This window comes from Carassius auratus, chromosome 3, assembly GCF_003368295.1.
Source record: "Carassius auratus strain Wakin chromosome 3, ASM336829v1, whole genome shotgun sequence".
NCBI classification, from domain to species: domain Eukaryota; kingdom Metazoa; phylum Chordata; class Actinopteri; order Cypriniformes; family Cyprinidae; genus Carassius; species Carassius auratus.
Window position 1 is genome coordinate 2,727,779 of NC_039245.1, and position 20,439 is coordinate 2,748,217.

At 36.3% G+C, this 20,439-nt stretch overlaps 1 protein-coding gene across 5 annotated transcripts in view; it reads left to right on the forward strand.

The window, feature by feature from the left end:
- Nucleotides 1-20,439, forward strand: part of LOC113043209 (protein CLEC16A-like) — a 56,048-nt gene that overhangs the window by 12,828 nt on the left and 22,781 nt on the right. For 3 of the 5 annotated variants that reach the window (XM_026202451.1, XM_026202474.1, XM_026202444.1), the window contains 6 exons: nucleotides 9,486-9,717; nucleotides 11,666-11,786; nucleotides 13,572-13,672; nucleotides 14,014-14,133; nucleotides 17,065-17,174; nucleotides 19,436-19,480. In XM_026202451.1, the coding sequence (XP_026058236.1) occupies nucleotides 9,486-9,717; nucleotides 11,666-11,786; nucleotides 13,572-13,672; nucleotides 14,014-14,133; nucleotides 17,065-17,174; nucleotides 19,436-19,480 (729 nt within the window). The remainder of the gene's footprint in view (nucleotides 1-9,485; nucleotides 9,718-11,665; nucleotides 11,787-13,571; nucleotides 13,673-14,013; nucleotides 14,134-17,064; nucleotides 17,175-19,435; nucleotides 19,481-20,439) is intronic. The other 2 variants (XM_026202459.1, XM_026202467.1) reach the window with 1 other exon arrangement.

The following is a 20,439-nucleotide window of genomic DNA, read 5'->3' on the forward strand; positions in this document are numbered from 1 at the left end:
CTTCTCCACAGCAGACATCACTGCAGCGTGTAGGTGGATGTGAGACTGATTGTGTAGTGCAGCTTGTAGCACATAACTTGTTTTTGCTTTTTTTATTGTCTGGATATCAGAATCCGGGCCAGGCCGTGCATATGCACATATGCAAATATTTGCAGTGAAAGCGTCCCGAATGTTTGGCTGGTTGAGTCGTTAGCATGCACCAGGCAAAAACAAAATCACTTAAATGTCAGATTTGTTTCTGAGAGAGTAGAATGTCATGCTTTCTTGAACTGTAGGTTTCGATTCTTTTGAGACTGTTATCAAGTGAGTAGTGTCTCAGTACTGTTTGAATATACGTTTTTGCAATGATATTAGTTATTTAAAAATGTATATATATATATATATATATATATATATATATATATATATATATATATATATATATATATATATATATATATATAGGCAATGCTAGCGGATAGTTATACATTTTTGCCATTACTCATACTTTGATATGTAATTCAACACTCTAGCAGCCTATCAACAGACTAAAATGCACTATGAACATCTTAGCAACACCCTGGCAACAATCTATGATGTCATTTCCTGTGTAAAAATAAGCAGAGTATTTTATCATTTAATTTTGCTAGTTCTGAAAGCTAACAAATATTTAATATTGTTTGCTTTAGTTTAAATATAAGTGTGCATTCCTCTGCTTGTAAACAGGGTGCAGTGTATTTGTGTTCTGAGGGAGAGAAATTAATGACAGAATAATATTTTTTTGTTGTTGACTATCTAAACCTTTAAAAAGAAATCCAAGTTTGACTGATAATGTTGTGGTCAAAGATATATTCCTAGAATGGTTATTAAAAAGTGCTCTGGTAGACAAGCTTCAGTACACCACTCTGTATTTTTCTGATAAATGTATGCTTATCATCAGCAAAAAAAGAAAAAATAATGAAAGTGGCAGTCAGGCGGCCTCTTCAGGGAAATGGTCTCTCTTCTCATTTGTGTCAGTATTATCAAAAGCCATTTCCTCTTTCCCATTCTCTGGCTCTTTCTGTGGTCTGTTTCTGTGTCTCACCTCTCAGACTTAACCACAGCTTGCTCTACTAGACCCTTTTTTACAAGCTGACGGTAACCTGTCAAACCTGACTTCCCTAAACCAGTGCTGCATGTGTGACTGCAATTTTAAACCATTTCAAGAAAAGGGGACATTTAAGCAAACATGCTTTGCAGGATTTGTTTAATACAACAAACTGAACAAATTGTAAATGTTAAATTGCAAAGTTCTAAATGAAACGGCTGAAGATATAAACACGTACTGTAGATCATATAAACTGCACTGTGTTGAAGGTAAATAGACCACAATCGCGACATTAAGTTTGCGTTAAGTGCTGTGATATGAAGTAATTTGCTGACTGCTACATTTGTTTTGGTTTGCACGAAACTGTTGATCGCATGCATATCCGTGCTGCCATGTACTGTAAACAAAACTCTGTATGCATCTGCAAAACTCAACAAATCATTATGATTTAATATCCTGGTTTGTATTGCATTTCATATGAGAAAATGTTGTTTATAGCATATAGCAAATATAATGAGAATATGTGTGTTTATACGTGTGTGTGTGTGTGTGTGTGTGTGCGTGTGTGTGTGTGTGTGTGTAAAGGGATGCACAGAAGTTTTTGGTCTGGTTCTCATGAGCACTTGTAGATTTGGTTTTGTGCTCACAGAGCACAGTGTTACTTTTTAACTATTACTATAACAATAAAATAGTTATTAATAGTGATAAAAGTATTATTGCATTTATTTATTTTGTATTTTAATAAAATAAACAAGTTTGAATAGATAACTATAAAAAATATTAATACTGATACTAGTATTATTATTATAACAAAAATATTTAAAATAATCAGTTTGAAAATACTATTATATTTAAAAATAATTTGAGTATAGAAAAAAAATACAGTTAGTTTATAGTACACTTAAAAATGCAATGCTAATGTTAACTTTTATAAATGAATTTTCATTATTTTCAAATCTAAAATCAGCAAGCTTTTATTTTGGCGGGTTTCTAGTAAGTATATGTGCTGCCGGGTTTAGCGCTGCAGAGTGAAGAGCGTAAGTGAAAGAAATGTCTCAGTTTTGCATTTTGCTCTGAAAGTGGCAGTGCATTGCCTAGATTTATGCTTTCAGTTTGAGTGGAAATCTTTTACAATATTACAGTTAGTCGATCTAAAACAGTGATTGTGCATGGAGAGCTGTCAACAATGTTGGTACGCAAATGAGCGGTCTGAGCATATTTTTACTAGGGTTGGGCGCTGTACCAGTATGAAAGTGACTACCAGTATTATGTTTTTCCATGATATGGATTTTTCTACACCGTGGATACCGTTATATATTCATGAATTCAAATTTAGCATTTATATAGTTTTGTAGCTTCGCAAATTTTAACACAAATGACAATAAAGAGATAAGGCTTAATGTTTTTGTCCTCTGTGTGCAATGCCTACCTACACAGACATCAGATATCAAATACATAGAGCATCGAAACAGCGTGATTGTTTAATGGCGTGATTTATGAATCAGAGTTATATTGTTGGAAGTCATATAGAAATACAAATGAACAATGCATGGTTCTGCTCTTACACCAGACTGCTACATATGCATATGCAACTAAATCTTCACTCTGGCGACTGAATTATGTCTAATTCTCAGATTTTACTAGCCAGTGTGAAAGTTATAAATATAAATTTAGCACACATATATTTTCACTCGCAGAACTGCCAGGTTTTTCGGTAGTGGGCGGAGCTAATACGCAATAGACAATCTCATTGGCTGGCGCTCACCTATTATCGTCCCTGTTTTGATTTCAGCAAATCAGTTCGAGCGAACGCACACAACCTGATTAATGTTCAAGAATCCAGCAGCTCATTAATCCTTAGTGCTTATTATAGTGTTCTTATTAGTATAATTTGTATCATTATTATCGTATAGGTATTTTTGTTAGTTTTTTCCCAATTTTTTTCCCCAATAACACAGAATGACCAAAAAGCACCACCACCAGTCATTTCAGTTAAAATGTCTAATATGCATTAATACATGGTTATCAAGTTTTAATTCTAAGTTCTATCATTAAGTAATATTTGATTATCATATAATAATGCTTGACTGACTGTTAAGAGAGTACTTTCAGATATCTCTCAGTCTGGCGCGTAAACTAAAATATTTACTAGCCAATGGCGATTCAATTGCCAAGGTGTCCTTAGAGGGTTGTGCGAAGTAATTTACACTGTCAAGGTCCAGAAAAGTATGAAAGACATCATCAGAATGGTCCATCTGCCTTCAGTGGTTGACTGTAACATTAGGAAGCAACGAGAAGTATGTGAAGAAAGTGACTTTATTCTACAATTCATCTCATCTGTTTCTCTCTGCATCACTGAAGCACCATTTTGGAGAATAGGAGCTGAACACAAGCAGCTTTCACTTTTCTGTGTCAGCCGCAATACAAAGATACGTTTTCTGTGTGTATTTACGTGTAGATTTGAACAAAAACAGTGCATCCATGCAGCACAGCTGACAGAGAAGAGTGTACCCTGTTAGTAAAATAATATTTTTTGGCCATTTTTGAGACTTGAATCAGACATGCATTTTTTACTGTACAAATAAAGGCAGTCTTGCGGAGCGAAGAGAATTATATTACTGATCCCAATTTGAACACTGTGAATTTTATAATACATTTATTTATAGAGATGTTGTAGGGTAATTATTTTTACCATTTATTGTTTTGCTTTTTTTTATTTTACAGAACAACAGTAAAATTATAATACAAACATTTATGATTGTCGATGGAGTTTTCTCTGCTTTTTCTCTGCTTTTATTGTGGCATAAACCCACAGGAAGTCCTCAGTGATTCTTTTTGTTGACAATAAAATGCAGATGTCTAAATGATTCTCATTACGAATTTGGGAAGATGGTTGTCGCGCACATCACATTGTCATATGCCTTCAAAAACATTCACAAAAATGTTACTGAGCAACTGACAAGTAACAGTTCCAGCGCAGATTTTCCTTGGACTTTTAACCCTGGCGTCACAAGCTTGTGCAGCACTGTCAGAATACATGCAATTTTGTGCATGCATTAGAAAATATGACATTCTGCACTTTATTTACTTATCATTTGATGCCACTTCAGTCATCATACAGTAGCTTAACCATTGGGTTGGGCAATATGGTCATTTTTCAAATCGTCATACCGTCAGCCCGTGAGATCAACGATACACTATATTATCGTGCATGGGTGGAGCAAGAGCTATGTTCTTGTCATAGCATAACTATTTGCTGTTTTAAACCGTAAAGTTTGGAGTAAAGTTGAATTGAACTGATGCATCAGTCATACAGTGCTCCGGACCACGCGCCTCATGACGAGGTCGACGCACCGCCACAGAAACAAGAATGAGATGCATTCTAACATAACTGTGGCATTAAACTGTTAGAGAGGGCTCGTTTAAAATATTGCACACATATAATATAGGCCGTTCAGATTACTTGTTAAAGTGCAATGAAATACCTTATATAAGCAGATGATGTACGTCTGTTTGTTGGAGTCTTTGTAACGGCCAAAACTCTGTATTTAGCATGCATCACATTATAGTGCCGAGTGCATGAAAATAATAACAAGAGGCATAGTGAACTTCTCACTTCGCGGTGTGTGTGAGAGTGAGTGAAATGCGGTGCAGAAGTAAAATAGCTGGGCAGTTTGATTATAATAGGCCGCCTAATAAAGAAATAATAGCTATTATTATCTAATACATTAATAGGAGGATGAGCCAAATATAGTCTTGATTATCGACAAAGAAATCTGCTCATGTCGATATCTCTGACTATTATCAATATACGATTCTATCATCTATCGGCACAACCCTACTAACCACCAGCATCAGCCACCTCTTCTTCTCATCGGAGACATCACTAAACAGTCTCTCTCTCTGTCGGTGCTTCATGCTTTCTGCATCTTTTTCTGATAGTTTTAAATACTTCCACACTGCCGACATGTTTGCTGCATTAGTGCGTGCTTTTATTTAAACACGTTAGTCATTGTTTGGTAAATATTATTCGGCCGAGCACCGAATGTTCGAAAATTGGTGTATCACGTATACTAACTTATATATGGATATGGAAAAACATGTGGATTTAGTAGTTTGCTTCAGTTGGTTAAATGTAGGGTTATGTGTTTAAACGCATTACATTTGCTATTTTTATTGATTAATATTGTAATTTATTATTAAAGCTGAACAATAATGAATCATGGTGTTTTGTAAAAACAATGAAACCATCAGATAACAGTGGTAAAACAACTGACAAAATCTCTCCCACTGCAAAAACGGCATTGTTTAGGAAACACTGATATGCAATATCAAGATTTGAAATGTAAGCTCTTTATTGACTTTATACTGGTGTGGTTTTTGCACTCCACAACGCACATATTTCGTTATGTAAGCCGACAGCATTTTTCCCTTTATGAACGGAATGGATTGGCTACAAAATAGTTTTACGATTAATTTCAAATTATACATATTAATTTATGAAACTGCAGAAGTTTCATATTTATCTCTCCAAGTTCTGAATTTATTCCAAAACTGAGATAAACCAACATTCGGTAATTTAAAAAACCATCAACATTAACATTTTTAGTAAGCACGTGGTCTGTTGTAGGACTGTGTTGTGAAGCGCTCGGTTGAGGAAGCCGGTGGGAATCCTTATGTAAATGCAAAGTTCTGGTCTATCTTTTGTTGTGGCTCTCGTTGCTCTGATGTACATCGATTTGCCTTACCCCATCACCGCACCGCCTCTAACCTACTTTCCTTTTCCCGTAAAGCCTGTGAAATAGAAGCTAGTACCTGTGTGTTACCAGCAAGTCTTTGCCACACAAACGCACACATACACGCACATCACATGACCTTCCTTCACCACAAGCCACAGGTGGAGGATGAGCACAGAAGGGACCAGGTCGGGTGTGTAGATCAGGATTTCAAACAGGTCCTTGTGCAGATGACAGGAAGTATGAAGTTTATGTAGTGCAGAGATGAAGGGCGAAACCGCCACCGTATTAGAAGCTTCCTCTGTTTTCTCATTATACGATTTACATACTGCACAACAATCAGGGTGCATGAGTTAGCACAGGCACACCTGCTGCGTAGTTTGCTGGAAGCACACCTGTAGCCTGGTGGCATACTTAAGCGACCCCATTTCGGGAGTTTAAAAAAGCACAGTTCAGCGTTTCTGCAAATGCTGCTAGGTCATTTGGGTGGGCTGAGCTGACGGATACGTTCACATCAGTGCAACATACATCAGTCTGATGTCACAGATCTGTTGTTTTGATTAAAATGATGTCACACATATAAGAAGGCATGCAACACGTTATACGACCACGCATTAGCCTTTAGTAAACCCCTAGATGTGTTTTATATATATATTTGACTGATCTTGATAGCAGAGGCATAAAGTGTGAGGTCATCACAAAGGCTGATCAGCTGCCTTGTATCTATTCAGTCATTTCTCGTAAATAGCTAGTCTTGACGATATACTTTGCACTTTGAATAGAATTCACTCATTAAGTCTGTGACCACAAGCAGACCACAGATGGCTCTTTTTTCTTTTTTTTTTTGCAAGTGTGGTGTCCTACTGAGTGCTCCACTTCTCAGCTGCGAGCACATGTTCTTCGAACCGTCTCACTGTGACCTGTTGTGGTCCTGTTGTTTTTTTTTTCGAGAGTTGTTTTTAACTCTTGCGCTGCCAGACACCTTATGATCCTTAAAGCTGTTTTCTGAACATGAAGAGAAACTGTAGATCGAGAACATCATTTCACACATCGAAACAGTAGAGGTGGGTTCTTTGAATCCTCGCAGGCGTTCTTTGAAAAGCAGACCGAGTGGTTCAGATAGCAATAGTGCAACTGTGAGACCACGAGCAGGTGATTGTTCACAGTGTTTTCCTGCTGTTCTGAGAATGAACAGCTTATCTCTTGTGCTGTTGTCGTAAATGAGGTTGGGGGTCCTTTTGTGTTATGCCCAGCAGCACTGCCTAGTGCTTGTAATGTGTGAGTTATTGGAGCTCCTCGGAAACGTTTCTGCTGTCCATGCTGCACTTACTATGCGTGTCCTTGACTGTTTAGCAGCTGTTTCCGGTCTTAGCGGGTTCTTGTTTCTGAGAAGCCAGAGACTGTTTTCCTTTCACTGCTTCTTTAAGTTCTGCAGACGTTGTAAAAGCAGCTATTGCTGTTATGGTTTAAGTGTGTGTATGTTGTGCCAAGACCAAGCAGGAATAAGTTTATTATATGTATTTGTTTTATAGGAAAATATTAGAAAAATGTGCAGAGTTTTTATAATATGTATATATGTATAGAAAAATGTATGGGTTGTTTATATATTGAAATATCATATTTAAATATTCACATTTGCATATATAAATACCTAATAAACTTATTTATGTTTTAAGACAAAGTTTCTGTTTCCTCTAAACTGTACATTTGAAATAAATGTTTAACATAATAAAAAATAAATAAATGAATATATATATATATATATATATATATATATATATATATATATATATATATATATAATGTAATGTGTATATACACACATACAGACATATCCCTTCCTTTTTTATGTTTTGTTGTTAATGTTTGATGTTTTGTCTAATTAATTACATGATGTGGTGATTAATCTAATTAATCGCACATCAAATTTGGAGAAATTACTCATATAAAGTATATAAAGTCATTCTTGTACAAAGCATCAAACAGAGATTACAAAATGAAGGTTCAGCAAGAAATATTTTGTTTGATAAAATGTATTACATATGCTCTTTTGGACCATGTGAGTAAATGATGACAGAACTGTCATTTTTGCTTGGGTGAACTATAACTTTAATAATTTATTTTATTTTATTTTATTATTATTACTATGAAAATATTTAATAATTCCTTTAATGAAATGATACTCTAAATAATAAACTAAAACTGCCAGTAGGTGCTGGTAAATGTCTTATTGATTAAGTCATCGAGTTATTTATTCATTCATTTGATTCGTTCAAATGGCTGATTCATTCAGGAGTGAAGTAAATGGTTCTTTATGAATGGTTCATTGAATCATTAAGCTTTTTTTTTTTTTTTTTTAAATAACACAATATTAACTTCTTAATGAACTGCTGTTAAAGATGAGTATCACATTTGCACTCGTGTGATAGTGCATTTTCTTAACTATGTGATGATATGAGACAAAATTTCAAACGTGCATTTTGCCCCATATCTTGAATTTTAGGGATATTCTCTAGGCTCTATCACGCAGTAAGTTGTTGCCCTGCCTCATATTAGTCATCAGTCGACTGTATGAAATGGCAGATGATCCATACAGGTCTGGGGCGGGACAAGTGCGTTAAATGCGTTAATAATTTTAACGCATTATTTTTCTCCATAATCTAATTAACGCATTAAATCACCAGCCCTATATATATATATATATATATATATATATATATATATATATATATATATATATATATATATATATATATATATATATATATATATATCAGAGTTTCCGCTAGAAAAAAATGGTGCCGTTTCGTTTTCCGGACATTTTGATGATATGCCGGTCAAATATCGCCTCTTAGTTGAGGAAAACTGAAAGCAGTTTATGTAACTTAAAAAATGACATAATCAGGCCATATATGCAACATGTTTATTAGCCCAACTTTCAAACAGACGGAAAAAAAAACATGAACGTCCGATTGGCGTCAATCAACCAATTGTTTTTTACTATGGTTTCACATTTCATAGTTTAACAAACCAACCCCCCTTCCCCACATAAAATATCCGAATATAGCATTGTTTTTATTCAAGCAAACTTAATTATAAACTCAGTATGTCTCATTTAGCTGGTAACATTTAAATTGGGCACCGTGTGAAATGACTCGTCATTTTTGGCTACTTTTTACGCTTTTTTGCAGCGCTGAATTGTGCAGCTGCCGACTTAAAATCAAAACTTCCCAGTGTCTCTCCACAACTTGCAATGCGCATAAGCCGCGTAACCTTGTTCTCCGCAAGGCGACTTCGCTGCTTCGTCTTGATCCGATTTTGCAGCGAGAACCCCCTCTCTGCAGGAACACTCGAGACAGGGATTACACAGGCTATCTTGGCGAGCTTGGTCCACTCTGGATACATTTCGTTGAAATCACATATGAGGACCGGAGAGATTTAATTTTGTCGGACATTTAATTTTTTTCCCGGCCAATGTCCGGTAATTACCGGACAACGGAAACCCTGATATATATATATATATATATATATATATATATATATATATATATATATATATATATATATATATATATATATATATATATATATATATATATATATATCAGGGGTCCGGATTTTCATGACCATCAAACACTGTAAATATTAGTCATACGCCTCATCCATTGGTCATTTCATTTTAGAGCAATGCCGGTGTTCGTCGCTTCACCAAGCCCACGGAAAGTCTGGAGCGTTCCCTGGAAATGAGTCGTCACCGTGGGAGAAAGAGGACCCAGAAAAGACCCAACTACAAAAATGTGGGCGAGGAAGAAGAGGAAGAGCGGGGATCAGAAGAAGGGCTGGAAGAAGAGAAGGAAAAGGCTAAAGGTACAGAGGCTAGTTCAAAGGCCAGCAGGACAAGTGGGGACAAGGAAGGTGAGTAGCACTAGATGAATGTCCCAGCATTACTGATTGTCCCTCCATTCTTTGGATCACACCACACCACACTTAGGCTGTGGCTCTGCTCTCAAAACTGAATGAACTTCACGCAAATTTACGGTGAGGCTTAAATAGATACATTTTTTATCTATTTTTTTAATCTATATCAAAAAGATACATTTTATGGTGATTTACCCAAGTAGGATATAGATTGGAACAATAATCCTATCAACCGATCAGATTTTAGGTTTAAGGTCCTTGCACAGGTAATTGAGTCCAGAATTTCTGTATGAGTTGTTTCATATTTGTCATTCTAAACATTTGCCATGCACAGAAACCTCCGATGCGTATTAATTAATCCATTGTGAAAAAAAAAACACAAAACAATTTAAAATGGCATCTTCAAGCAGTGAGGATGATTTTGTTGTCCTCTCTCTTCTTAAAAAGTGAAAAAGAAACAGGAAATATTGGATCCATCCTCCAATCCAAGGAGAGTTCCATCTCCTTATCAAGGAGCTGATTCAAAGTTCACTTCACAATGTCAGAGCCACATATTAAAAAGAAGACCACCAACTTCCATGAACTCAGTGTGTACGGACATATGCAGTGTTTTGTGCAGTGAGAAGAAGTGGATCTACTTGTTTTGTTTGTTTTGCATTTGCTTGTACGGTGGCTCTGAATTGTCAAATCCCCTCTCAAAATCCTTGCATGCAAGGGCCTTTAGACTTAATTTATACTTAATGGGGTTATTGATTTGAACAATGTTCTAATTATTTCCCAATGATTTCATGGATTTGTTAGGGTTTGGTCTTTGATTGTTTCTGAGCAATGTTGTTCCAGGACCAACAATGATGACAGTGTTAATCCAGCAGTATGTCCTACTTGGCTAAATTATGTTTTGCCAGTTGCGAGAGTACTCCACCTTCTCATGTCATTTCTGTGTTTGGACACAGTCACTTTGCTCCATATTCATTTTGTGCGCCCCATTTCTCGGATTGGGCAAAACCTCACCCCCACCCTCTTCTACGTTGGTAGACATTATTGTGTCTCCTTAATCTTGTTGGGAGTTGTCAGACTTGACAGGGAAAGTGAGCTTATCCCTGTCTTCTGTCGTATTCACTCCTCTGTGTGATTCATTTCCTCAGTCGTCCTTCCCCTCGGTGGCCAACAGGTTGAATGTTTAAATTGCAGTTTCAGTTCAGCTACAAAGGACTCTACATGATCCCAACCGAGGAATAAAGGTCTTACCTTGCGAAACAATTGGTCATTTTCTTAAAAAAATAAAAATGTATGTACTGTGAGGAGTGGGACGGGCCGAGAGCCGTGGGAACGGAGCGAGGCTGAAGGAATTGAATGGTAACGCCTCTCATCGGTCTCGAGTCTCACGGAGAAGGAATTGTCATGATATATGAAGTTTTTTGTTATTAAATAGTTTAAATGTTCACCAGTTCCCACTGCCTCCTTCCTGATCTGCGAACTTTGTTACATATACCTTTTAACCACAAATGCACGTCCTGCACCAGCTCTGCGATGCGCGACCACAAATTCACGCATAAATATCTAATACATAATCTATAATCCATATATAATCTGTTCTGCGGAACTCTGCAGTTTTCCCCCTGACAATCAGTGCCAAATATGTTTAAAGAAAAATACATTACAATTACAATTCAATCTGGTGGTCACTACAATAAAATTCTAGAAAACATTCCCTTGTGGTTTGGGCTGTTAGATTCAGTTTTGAAAGTTATTAAATGCAACCAAGTGGTTTCCGTTTTTGAAATGTCTGCAGGCATATAATCTTTTCAAGGGAAATCCATTAGTGTAACTTGAGACAGCTAAGATCAGCTTTATGCGGGGATCTTCCATGACAGACATCTGACATACACAGTGCCAAAATCCATCTCTGCTGTTATACTCTCTATGTTGTGTTTGTGTTTTGCAGAAATTGAGATGGTGGTGATGGAAAAAGGTAGGATCTCTGAAGTGTCCACGTTGACGGAACAGAACATTACAGACGAGGAGAAGAGCGCGGCAGCGGCACGATCTGAGGGACAAAGGAGCAGGTACACAAGCAACCACCTCCTTAATCGCAGACCTAGAAGAAAACATAGCTCTCTTTAGACTTGGAAAACACACATATTTTAACAACTAGGGCTGTCACTTTTGTGAAAAAATCATTTTCGATTTTTAAAACATAAGTGTTCATTGAATCGATTTTAAAATCGCATTTTCCATGTCAAAAAAAAAAAGACGCTTCCCTTTTCAACGTCAAATAACGGACGAACGTAAAGAGAGCTGGAAATGCACAAGTCAGCAATATTTCTTATTTATTGGCATGAAGTTTCGTGCAGAATAATAAACAGCAACAGCAGTGCAACATTCTCGAAAAAATATATATGCAGTGGGGGCGGCTGCCATAACAAAAGAAAAACATCACTGCAGGCTTCAACCCGGCTGCATTTATGATTTAGTCAATTCAAAAATCTCCAAGATTATTTTAAATAATGATTCAATACATTTCAAACAACTGTTCAAAAAATGAAACTTTAAATGTTCCAGCAGTTGAGAAGACGTGCTCCGACCACACTGATGTCCCAGGGACACTCAGGTACAGCTGTGCAAGGTGGTGGTATTACTGCAAATTTTTCATCACAAAAGCCGGTCGCTGTCAGCTTGCAATGGTCTTTTTCATAACTCAGAATCTTCTGTAACTATATGCTCGAATGAGGCGAATTCGCGTCTACCGCACCGCGAGACCTCAACACGCGTGTAAACGTGTCTTTACATTGACTTAACATTGAAATCATTTGTGCCAGACGCTCTATTCGTGTTTGGTGTGAACGCAGCATAAGAGGTTGCTTTCGACGTCACTGGGTCTTGTAGGCGCGCATTTTCTGTCTAGCTTTTGCAACGCATTCTACACTTTCGGATTTCTTTACTTTCTTTTTCTGCTTGTTTGTGAGTTTTGTTACATTTATATTTTTTCATTGTTTAATTATTTTAAAATTAATAGTTGTACATATTTGGTTAAAATCGATTCCCTATTTTCATTTTCGAAACTTTTTTTGGTTGGTCCGATTGATTGTGCAATCGATTTTCGAACTAAAAGTGACAGCCCTATTAACAACATTATAATTTTAAGAATGTCCACAAATTTTTGTCAGATTACGCTAACCTGCTGTGACATTTTCATTAAGGATCAGATGCATTTTTTTTTGCAGCTCCGCCTTTTAGTTGAAGATAAACATGAGAAGCAGCAGTTTGGTATATCTATTAAAACTGTATTGTAGTCCAAAATTGTGCTTTATGAGTGTTAGCATTGTTAAAGGATGTTATCATTGAACCAGTGACCCTGCAACTGGCTTTTTATGCGCCGTTCATCGAATTGCAGCAAAGCTCCCCTATTTAGATTGGCGTGCTCCACAGAAAGAGGGCCAAGGACGTGTTCAGACTATTCCACCAGCCTTTCAAAAGCAATATTAATTTGTTTTCTCTATCCCAAGAAGTACATGGCATGCATGTGAAAAAGCAGGATTGTTATGAATACTCTGCATGGACATGATTTGATACTTAAGAAGAAGAGTTTACACCGCTGGGGAATATTTTTAGTTATGGAGGGAGGGAGGTAACTAGAGTTTAGTCTGGATATGAGCACTTGTTATAGCCAGTCTCAGTTTGGCCTGATTTATAGACACAAATAGCTCACCTAGTAAATGCCTTTTGCAACACTCAAAGAATACACTATGTCATCACAAACTGTGCAATGCACGTTGTACACATTGTTCTGTTTTTAATATTCCCAGCAGAGAATGAAAGAATAGCTGTGATCTTCTTACTTGTTGTTCTAGGCCCTTCTTGGACATGTTGTATAATGCACTGGACTGTGACTCAGAGGATTACCAGGCTCTGTTTGTGCTTTGTCTCCTGTATGCCATGTCTCACAGTAAAGGTATCTCATCTGTCTCTTCAGGGATAACAGTCACGAACAAAACATTCAAAAGAAATGGATAATTATGGTAATAGATATGAAAGGGTTTTTGTATCAAATATTTAACTTAATTTTTGCCATTACACAAATAAATTACTTATTTTTATAATATTTACTTACCATTTTAAAAAAAATTATCCAACCATTCAAAATGCTTACATATAAACTTGTTTGCATACTAAATACTATAATACAATGGTCATATAGTTACTTTTAAAAAGTATTAGTCCACTTTACATTGGCAACATCACATTCCAACATTCTGTTCTTTATCTCTTGTTGGTTTGTGTGTGCATGTGCAGGTATAAACCTGGAGCTCTTAGAGAGGATCCAGCTACCCGTGCCAAATCAAGAGAGGAGCTCTTACAGTCAGGTGTTGGTGGAAAGAGTGATCCGAATCATGAGCCAGGCTGCTCAGCCAGGTACACACACACACACACACACACACACACGCATGGCGTGTTCTCACTACTGTACTTTACAGACTGATTCCAAATATAATCCTTCACCTGCTTAGACACGCTAATTAAACTTTACACACTGCAAATTCCATTGGTGTGCCTGAACTTGACTGGGCAGACCAAAACACTCACTGTTTATTCAGAGTAGTCCTTTACTCGTATTTTAATGCAGTGATTGTGCAACATTTTTATGTACACAAACAGCTTAAACAAAGCTTCTTCTGTGTGTCTTGTTTGGTGAATGTCAGTTAAGGTTTCTACATCAAACTTGTTGCTTGTCAAAAACTAAAGTGGTTTCTCTTTCTAAAGCAAACCCTGTTTTTTTATACAGTTAATGATCTGTGTATGTTTAGCATGTTCTGCTCTGCAATAAAAAAATTAAATAAAAAAAACTAAAGTTGTAAATTCAAAATGGACCTGCTCTCTTTACTTGTGTACTTAAAATTATATATCTGATTTTAGTGTTTGTGATTCATCAGTGCAAATCATTCTAGACCGTTTATTTTCATACAATAACTTTCTCTGCCTTTGAACCAGTGCAATTTTTGTATTATTTATTAAATATTACAGTATTTATTCATATTTTGAATTCACTTTTGTTTTGACTTTTCATTTCAATTATAGTTTGCTTTTTTTATTTTTTTCGTAAAAAGCATACTGTTAGTAGCAGATAAGTCACATTTTATTATTTAATTCAGAAATTTTTTAAACTTTTAAAATGATAAAAAAATGTACTTATTTAAAAAGGTTTTAAAAACAGTTAGAAACAGAAAATGATTTTACATTTAAAAAACAGTGAAAATAAAGTGCAATTAGTTCGGACATTGCACAGTGCTCATTCAATAAATGCACAGCTAAACAGATGCGTTTTGAGTCTAGATTTAAATGTGACTAGTGTTTTAGCACATCTGATCTCTTCAGGAAGCTGATTCCAACTGCGGGCAGCATAGTAACTAAAGGAGGACTCCCCTTGTTTTGTGTGAACCCTTGGTATTTCTAACTGACTCGATCCTAATGATCTGAGTGCTCTGTTAGGTTTATATTCAGTGAGCATATCTGCAATATAGTTCAGTCCTAGGTCACTGAGTGATTTATAAACGAGTAAAAGTACTTTAAAATCAATCCTAAATGTAACTGGAAGCCAGTGTAAGGACCTGAGGACTGGTGTGATATGCTCAGATTTTCTGGTTCTAGTCAGAATCCTGGCAGCAGTGTTCTGGATGAGCTGCAGCTGTCTAACGGTCTTTTTGGGAAGGCCGGTGAGGAGCCCATTACAATAGTTCACCCTGCTGGTGATAAAGGCATGAACATGTTTCTCCAAGTCTTGACTGGAAACAAAACATCTAATTCTTGCCATGTTTTTTAAATGATAGCATTAACTTCCCATCAATTTTAACCATTTTTCTGAGCACATTTTACTAAAAATCAAGCTGTACAGAAATCTCCAGCTTATTTCTATGGGACATTTTGAAAAGCAACAGTTAATGTGAGCAACCATAACCAAGTGGGATAAAGCTTAGTGAAGGGTCTCTTGTTTTTTGATTTACACTTCTTTAGCTCTGTGCCCTCTACAAAAGCTTTGAGTAACAAAAGTTGCAACCAATTTCCTCTGACCTTTGATCTCTTTCACCTTTGTTAAGAGGTATTGGAGCTGAATTTTGCTTTTGGGGCTCCTGTAATTGTTGTGACATTTGAAGGTTGACTGACTTAACATACTCGCTATATTTAGGATTAAAATATAGATCTGATTGAGACCACACAATATACACGATGAGCTGTTATCCTCATGTTGTATGATTCATTCTCTTTTGACATGTCTAGCCAGTGTCCATTGTGATAAAAGCGTGACAAGAAGCAAAACTTCTCATCCACAGATTTTCCCTTTCGTTTGCTGCATTTTTGTCTGCTAACATGATTGTTTGGCTGTTGCCGTAATTACACATGACACATCTGAGCTATTTTAATACCCCACACTTAAAATACCCCCAATTGCATAATATAAACGGTCACATGTTTGGTCTGCTTTTACATAAAACCACTTTAGCCATTTTCGGACGGGACTTAGTTTCGATCCTTAACACCTGACATCTGCGATTTTCCTGTACCAATTCGGAAGGGACTAACATCTCCATGTTTATTACAGAGGTGGGAGGGCCTGTTTTGTACATCTGGGCTTTTCAGAGATCACATGCGTGCATTGCGCAGGCTATAGATTGATTACCATTAGTATAATCAGTTTTACTACAAATAGCATGGTAAAGCTAGTAGCAAAACCATGTTAATGTGTGTTTTTTTTAGTTTATTTTTTTTATTAATTTTTTTTGTAGTAAACCCATGTTTAATTTTAATAAAAGGTACATATGTAATTAAAACATTATGTAATTTAGATCAGAAATGAACGTGAGTAATCTTACTTGATGCTGATATTACAATAGCCGTTTATGTGATCTAGCTCTTGATTTTTTTTTTTTTTTTTCTTTGCTGGGAGTCAAATATATTAACCATGTTTGTGGTAATAGCATCTACTTTAATTCACGTTGGCCAAAACACACAAGGAAACGCACTGTGAAAAAAAAAAAAAGTATATATCACTGGCAATCACAGACGTTCGCATTTGGACGGGATTCTCAGAGGATCAATGAGTTTGCTGAAAAAAGTAGGTAATTTGCTCTGGAATTATCACAGAGGTTGTGTGAGAAAAACACAGACATGGCAGATTTCGGACGGGATTAAAATCACCAAGTACGTCTGTGAAACACACATTTCTCTAACGACCCCCTTTAACACTAGTCCCGTCCGAAGAGGGCTTTTGATTCAGTTTTAAAATTAGAACAGTTTCACCTAATGGGTTTGACCTACGTCATCACTAGCTTGCGTGTTTGTGTGTTTCAGAGGGAAAGGTGCGTCTTGCCACCTTGGAGTTAAGCTGTCTGCTTCTGAAACAAGCTGTACTCTCTGGCTCTCAGTGCATTATAAAGGACATTCATTTGGCCTGTTTGGAGGTAAGGGCATCAACACAGATATATATATATATATATATAAAAGAAATGAACCAAACAGGAATAAGGTGATGAAATTACGCAAATTATGATCAAAGAAATCATTTATTTGTTTAATTGAAAATATAAATGCCTTTTATATTTATATAAATATAAATACCTTTTACCATAAATGTGAATAATATTATATTATAATATTATTACAATTTCTTTCATGACATGTGAACATTCGTATATATAGTTGATATCTCATGCTTCAACCATTATATTTTAATTAATTAATTATTTTATGTATTTATTTTTTTTCCTTATTCTAAATAGATGTTGGTGACCCATTAACACAATAGATAGTTAATGGACTATCACAGAGTTTAAGTCTGTGAACACAATGACATTAAAAACACATCTTTACACAGATTTAAGTCATTCTGAATCATGTTGGTTTTATTCCCAAATACATGAAAGCATGGCATTGTGGTGACTGTATTAGCAGTGAATATACATATTGCTTACAGTGGGTATAGAAATAATCACATTTTGTTGCTTTGCAGCCTGAACTGAAAACGGACCATTTCTGTTTTATCCAGCTGTATTTTTCCGGTGCAACTTGTAGCATCCAAGTGAAAGATATTACTCCAACATATCAGAAAAAAAAAAAAATCAAATAGAATCACTGAGCTGGAAAAAATAATCACCCCCCTCCTAAAAAATGTCTTGTAAACTCAGTCATTTGTAGCTAATCACCTTCTCAATGGCACACACAGCCATTTGATTTTCATCTGTGATCAGCTGTGTTCAGTTTGATCAGCTCAGCAAAAAAAAGTGCTTTCCTGGAGTATTTCAGTCCTTGGCAGTGCAACTGAAGCAAACAATCATCTAATGATGGCAAGACACTGTCAAAAGATCTCCAGGATACAGTTGTGGACATGCACAAGTCAGGAAAAAATCTAATGTAATTTAAGTAGAAAAAAATTCCACACAGTATGCTGTATTTGTATTTTAAATACATTTTCATATATTTTATGCCCATCTCTGCATACAGTATGACACCAATATCACAAATTCTGCACAAATGTGGCTTGTATGGGAGGGTTGCAAGAAAAAAAAAAACACTCCTCAAGAAATAACACATGTAGTCACGGCTAAACTTTGCCAAAAAGCTCCTTGATTATTCTGAGGCAGATAATAAAATTGAATTATCTCAACAATATGTCTGGTGGAAATCCAATACAGCTTGCCATCCAAATAACAGCATTCTTATGGAAGTGGTAATGTCCTGTTATGTGTTTATCTGCAGCAGGGACTGGAGCACTTGACATGATACAGCAACAATTAATGGGGCAAAATACTGTCAAATTCTTGAAGAAAATCTTTTAAATCTGCCAGAAAGTTGTCAATGAGAAGAAGGTTTACCTACCAACAAGACAAAGACCCAAAGCACACAGCAAAACTGAGCACACGGTGGTTAAAGGAGAAAAAGGTGAATGTCCTTGCATGGCCTGATCTAAACCCCAATGAAAATCTGTGGAATGACTTGAAGTCTGCAGTCCACAAACAGTCACCATCAAATGTACCTGAGCTTGAGAGGTTCTGCAAAGAAGAGTGGGCTAAACCTGCAAAGGCTAGATGTGCAACGTTAGTAGAGGCATATCCCAACTGATTAAAGGCTGTAATTGAAGAAAAGGGTGGTTCTGCAAAATACTGACACAAGGTGGTGATCCTTTTTCCAACTCAGTGATTCGGTTTCTCCATTTTATTTTATTTTTTCTGACATGCTGGTGTTACATCTTTCACTTGGATGTTTTAAATTGCACTGAGTAAATAGTTTAATAAAAACAAAAAATGTGTCCATCTTAATTTCAGGCTGCAAACAAAGCAACAAAATGTAATCATTTGGGGGGGGGGGGGGGGGGGGTTCTTTTCTATACCCACTGTGTGTCCTGCTTCGTCACTTATTCAGTTACTACGTCAGTTATTTTCACAATTGAAAAGGATGGCTCTTGACATCAAGTTAAAAACACCGAAGTTGTTCATTGCAGATGAGATTATTCAAACCTAATTGCAACATATTTCTCAAAAATCTGTTTCTTAACGCATGCATGCACACTTAGGTTTTTCCTAGTAATTCTTCTCCTACATTGGGTAATGGTTCTATTCATTCTTATTTTGAAACTAGACAGGCACTTAGGAAATAAGACATTTTACTTGTTTACATTGTGCAACTCGATCATACCATTGCTATGATGATGTTTCCTTTTTTTTAGGGTGCCCGAGAAGAGAGTCTTCACCTTCTGAGGCAGTTTTATAAGGCAAGATGGTCTTTTATTTTGTATCGGATCTAATAAAAGTCACCAGTTCGTTCAGGTGCTTAGTGGAAGTTCAGGAAGCTCAACGCAACAGACCTACAAACTAATAATTCTCATAATTATCACCTAGTCATTCCACTTGTGTTCGATTTCCTTTAATGTCTGAGGAAGAATTAGGCTTAGACAGCTTATCTTAAAGACTTTGCAGTTTTGATATTTGGGAAAATCCCAACAGCTTCCTGTTGAAACTTGTTAGTACTCATTGTGGTTTATACACATTGGGACAGTTATGTGAAAGCAAACTACAATTAAACAAGACTAGATCACACTGATTCCTGCACAATAAGTGCACTAGTGGATTTTGGCCTCTCTGTTATTTGTCTCAACATTGAAGGACGTGTTTTCCAGCTTTTATTGCAGCCTATAGCAGTTATTTTCCCCAAAGTCATTTTCTTTCATGAAATTTGAGTGCTCTGCTATGACTCCATTTAACGGATGTGGGAACAACAGCCAGTTTTGCTTTCACAATTCAAAGAAAGAAATTTTTCAGAATGCGCTTTGCAGTCTTCGCATTCCGATGGATATTATCCAAATCCTCTGTTATTGCAAGTGAGGAATGTATGTAAATAATCACAGTACTGAATGTTCTGTTCTGGGGTAATGGAGGGCCCAAGGTTTGGTATCTCATCTGCATCTCGTGTGTGTGTGTGTGTGTTCATAATGGATCAGTGTGTCCCAGCTCTTCCAAGAATCTGGGCAGACACGTGAAGCAGCAGTCACGGGTTTGGACACACCTACTGTTCCTTTATCATTCCTGTTGTCTACACTATAGAATAATGGTGAAGTCAAAACTATGAAATAACAGAAGTGAAAGCATGGGAATTATGCAGTGGCCAAAAATGACTTGTACTTTATAAGTGAAAGAGTCAGACTGTTCTTAATAATTTAACTAATGCTCAGTT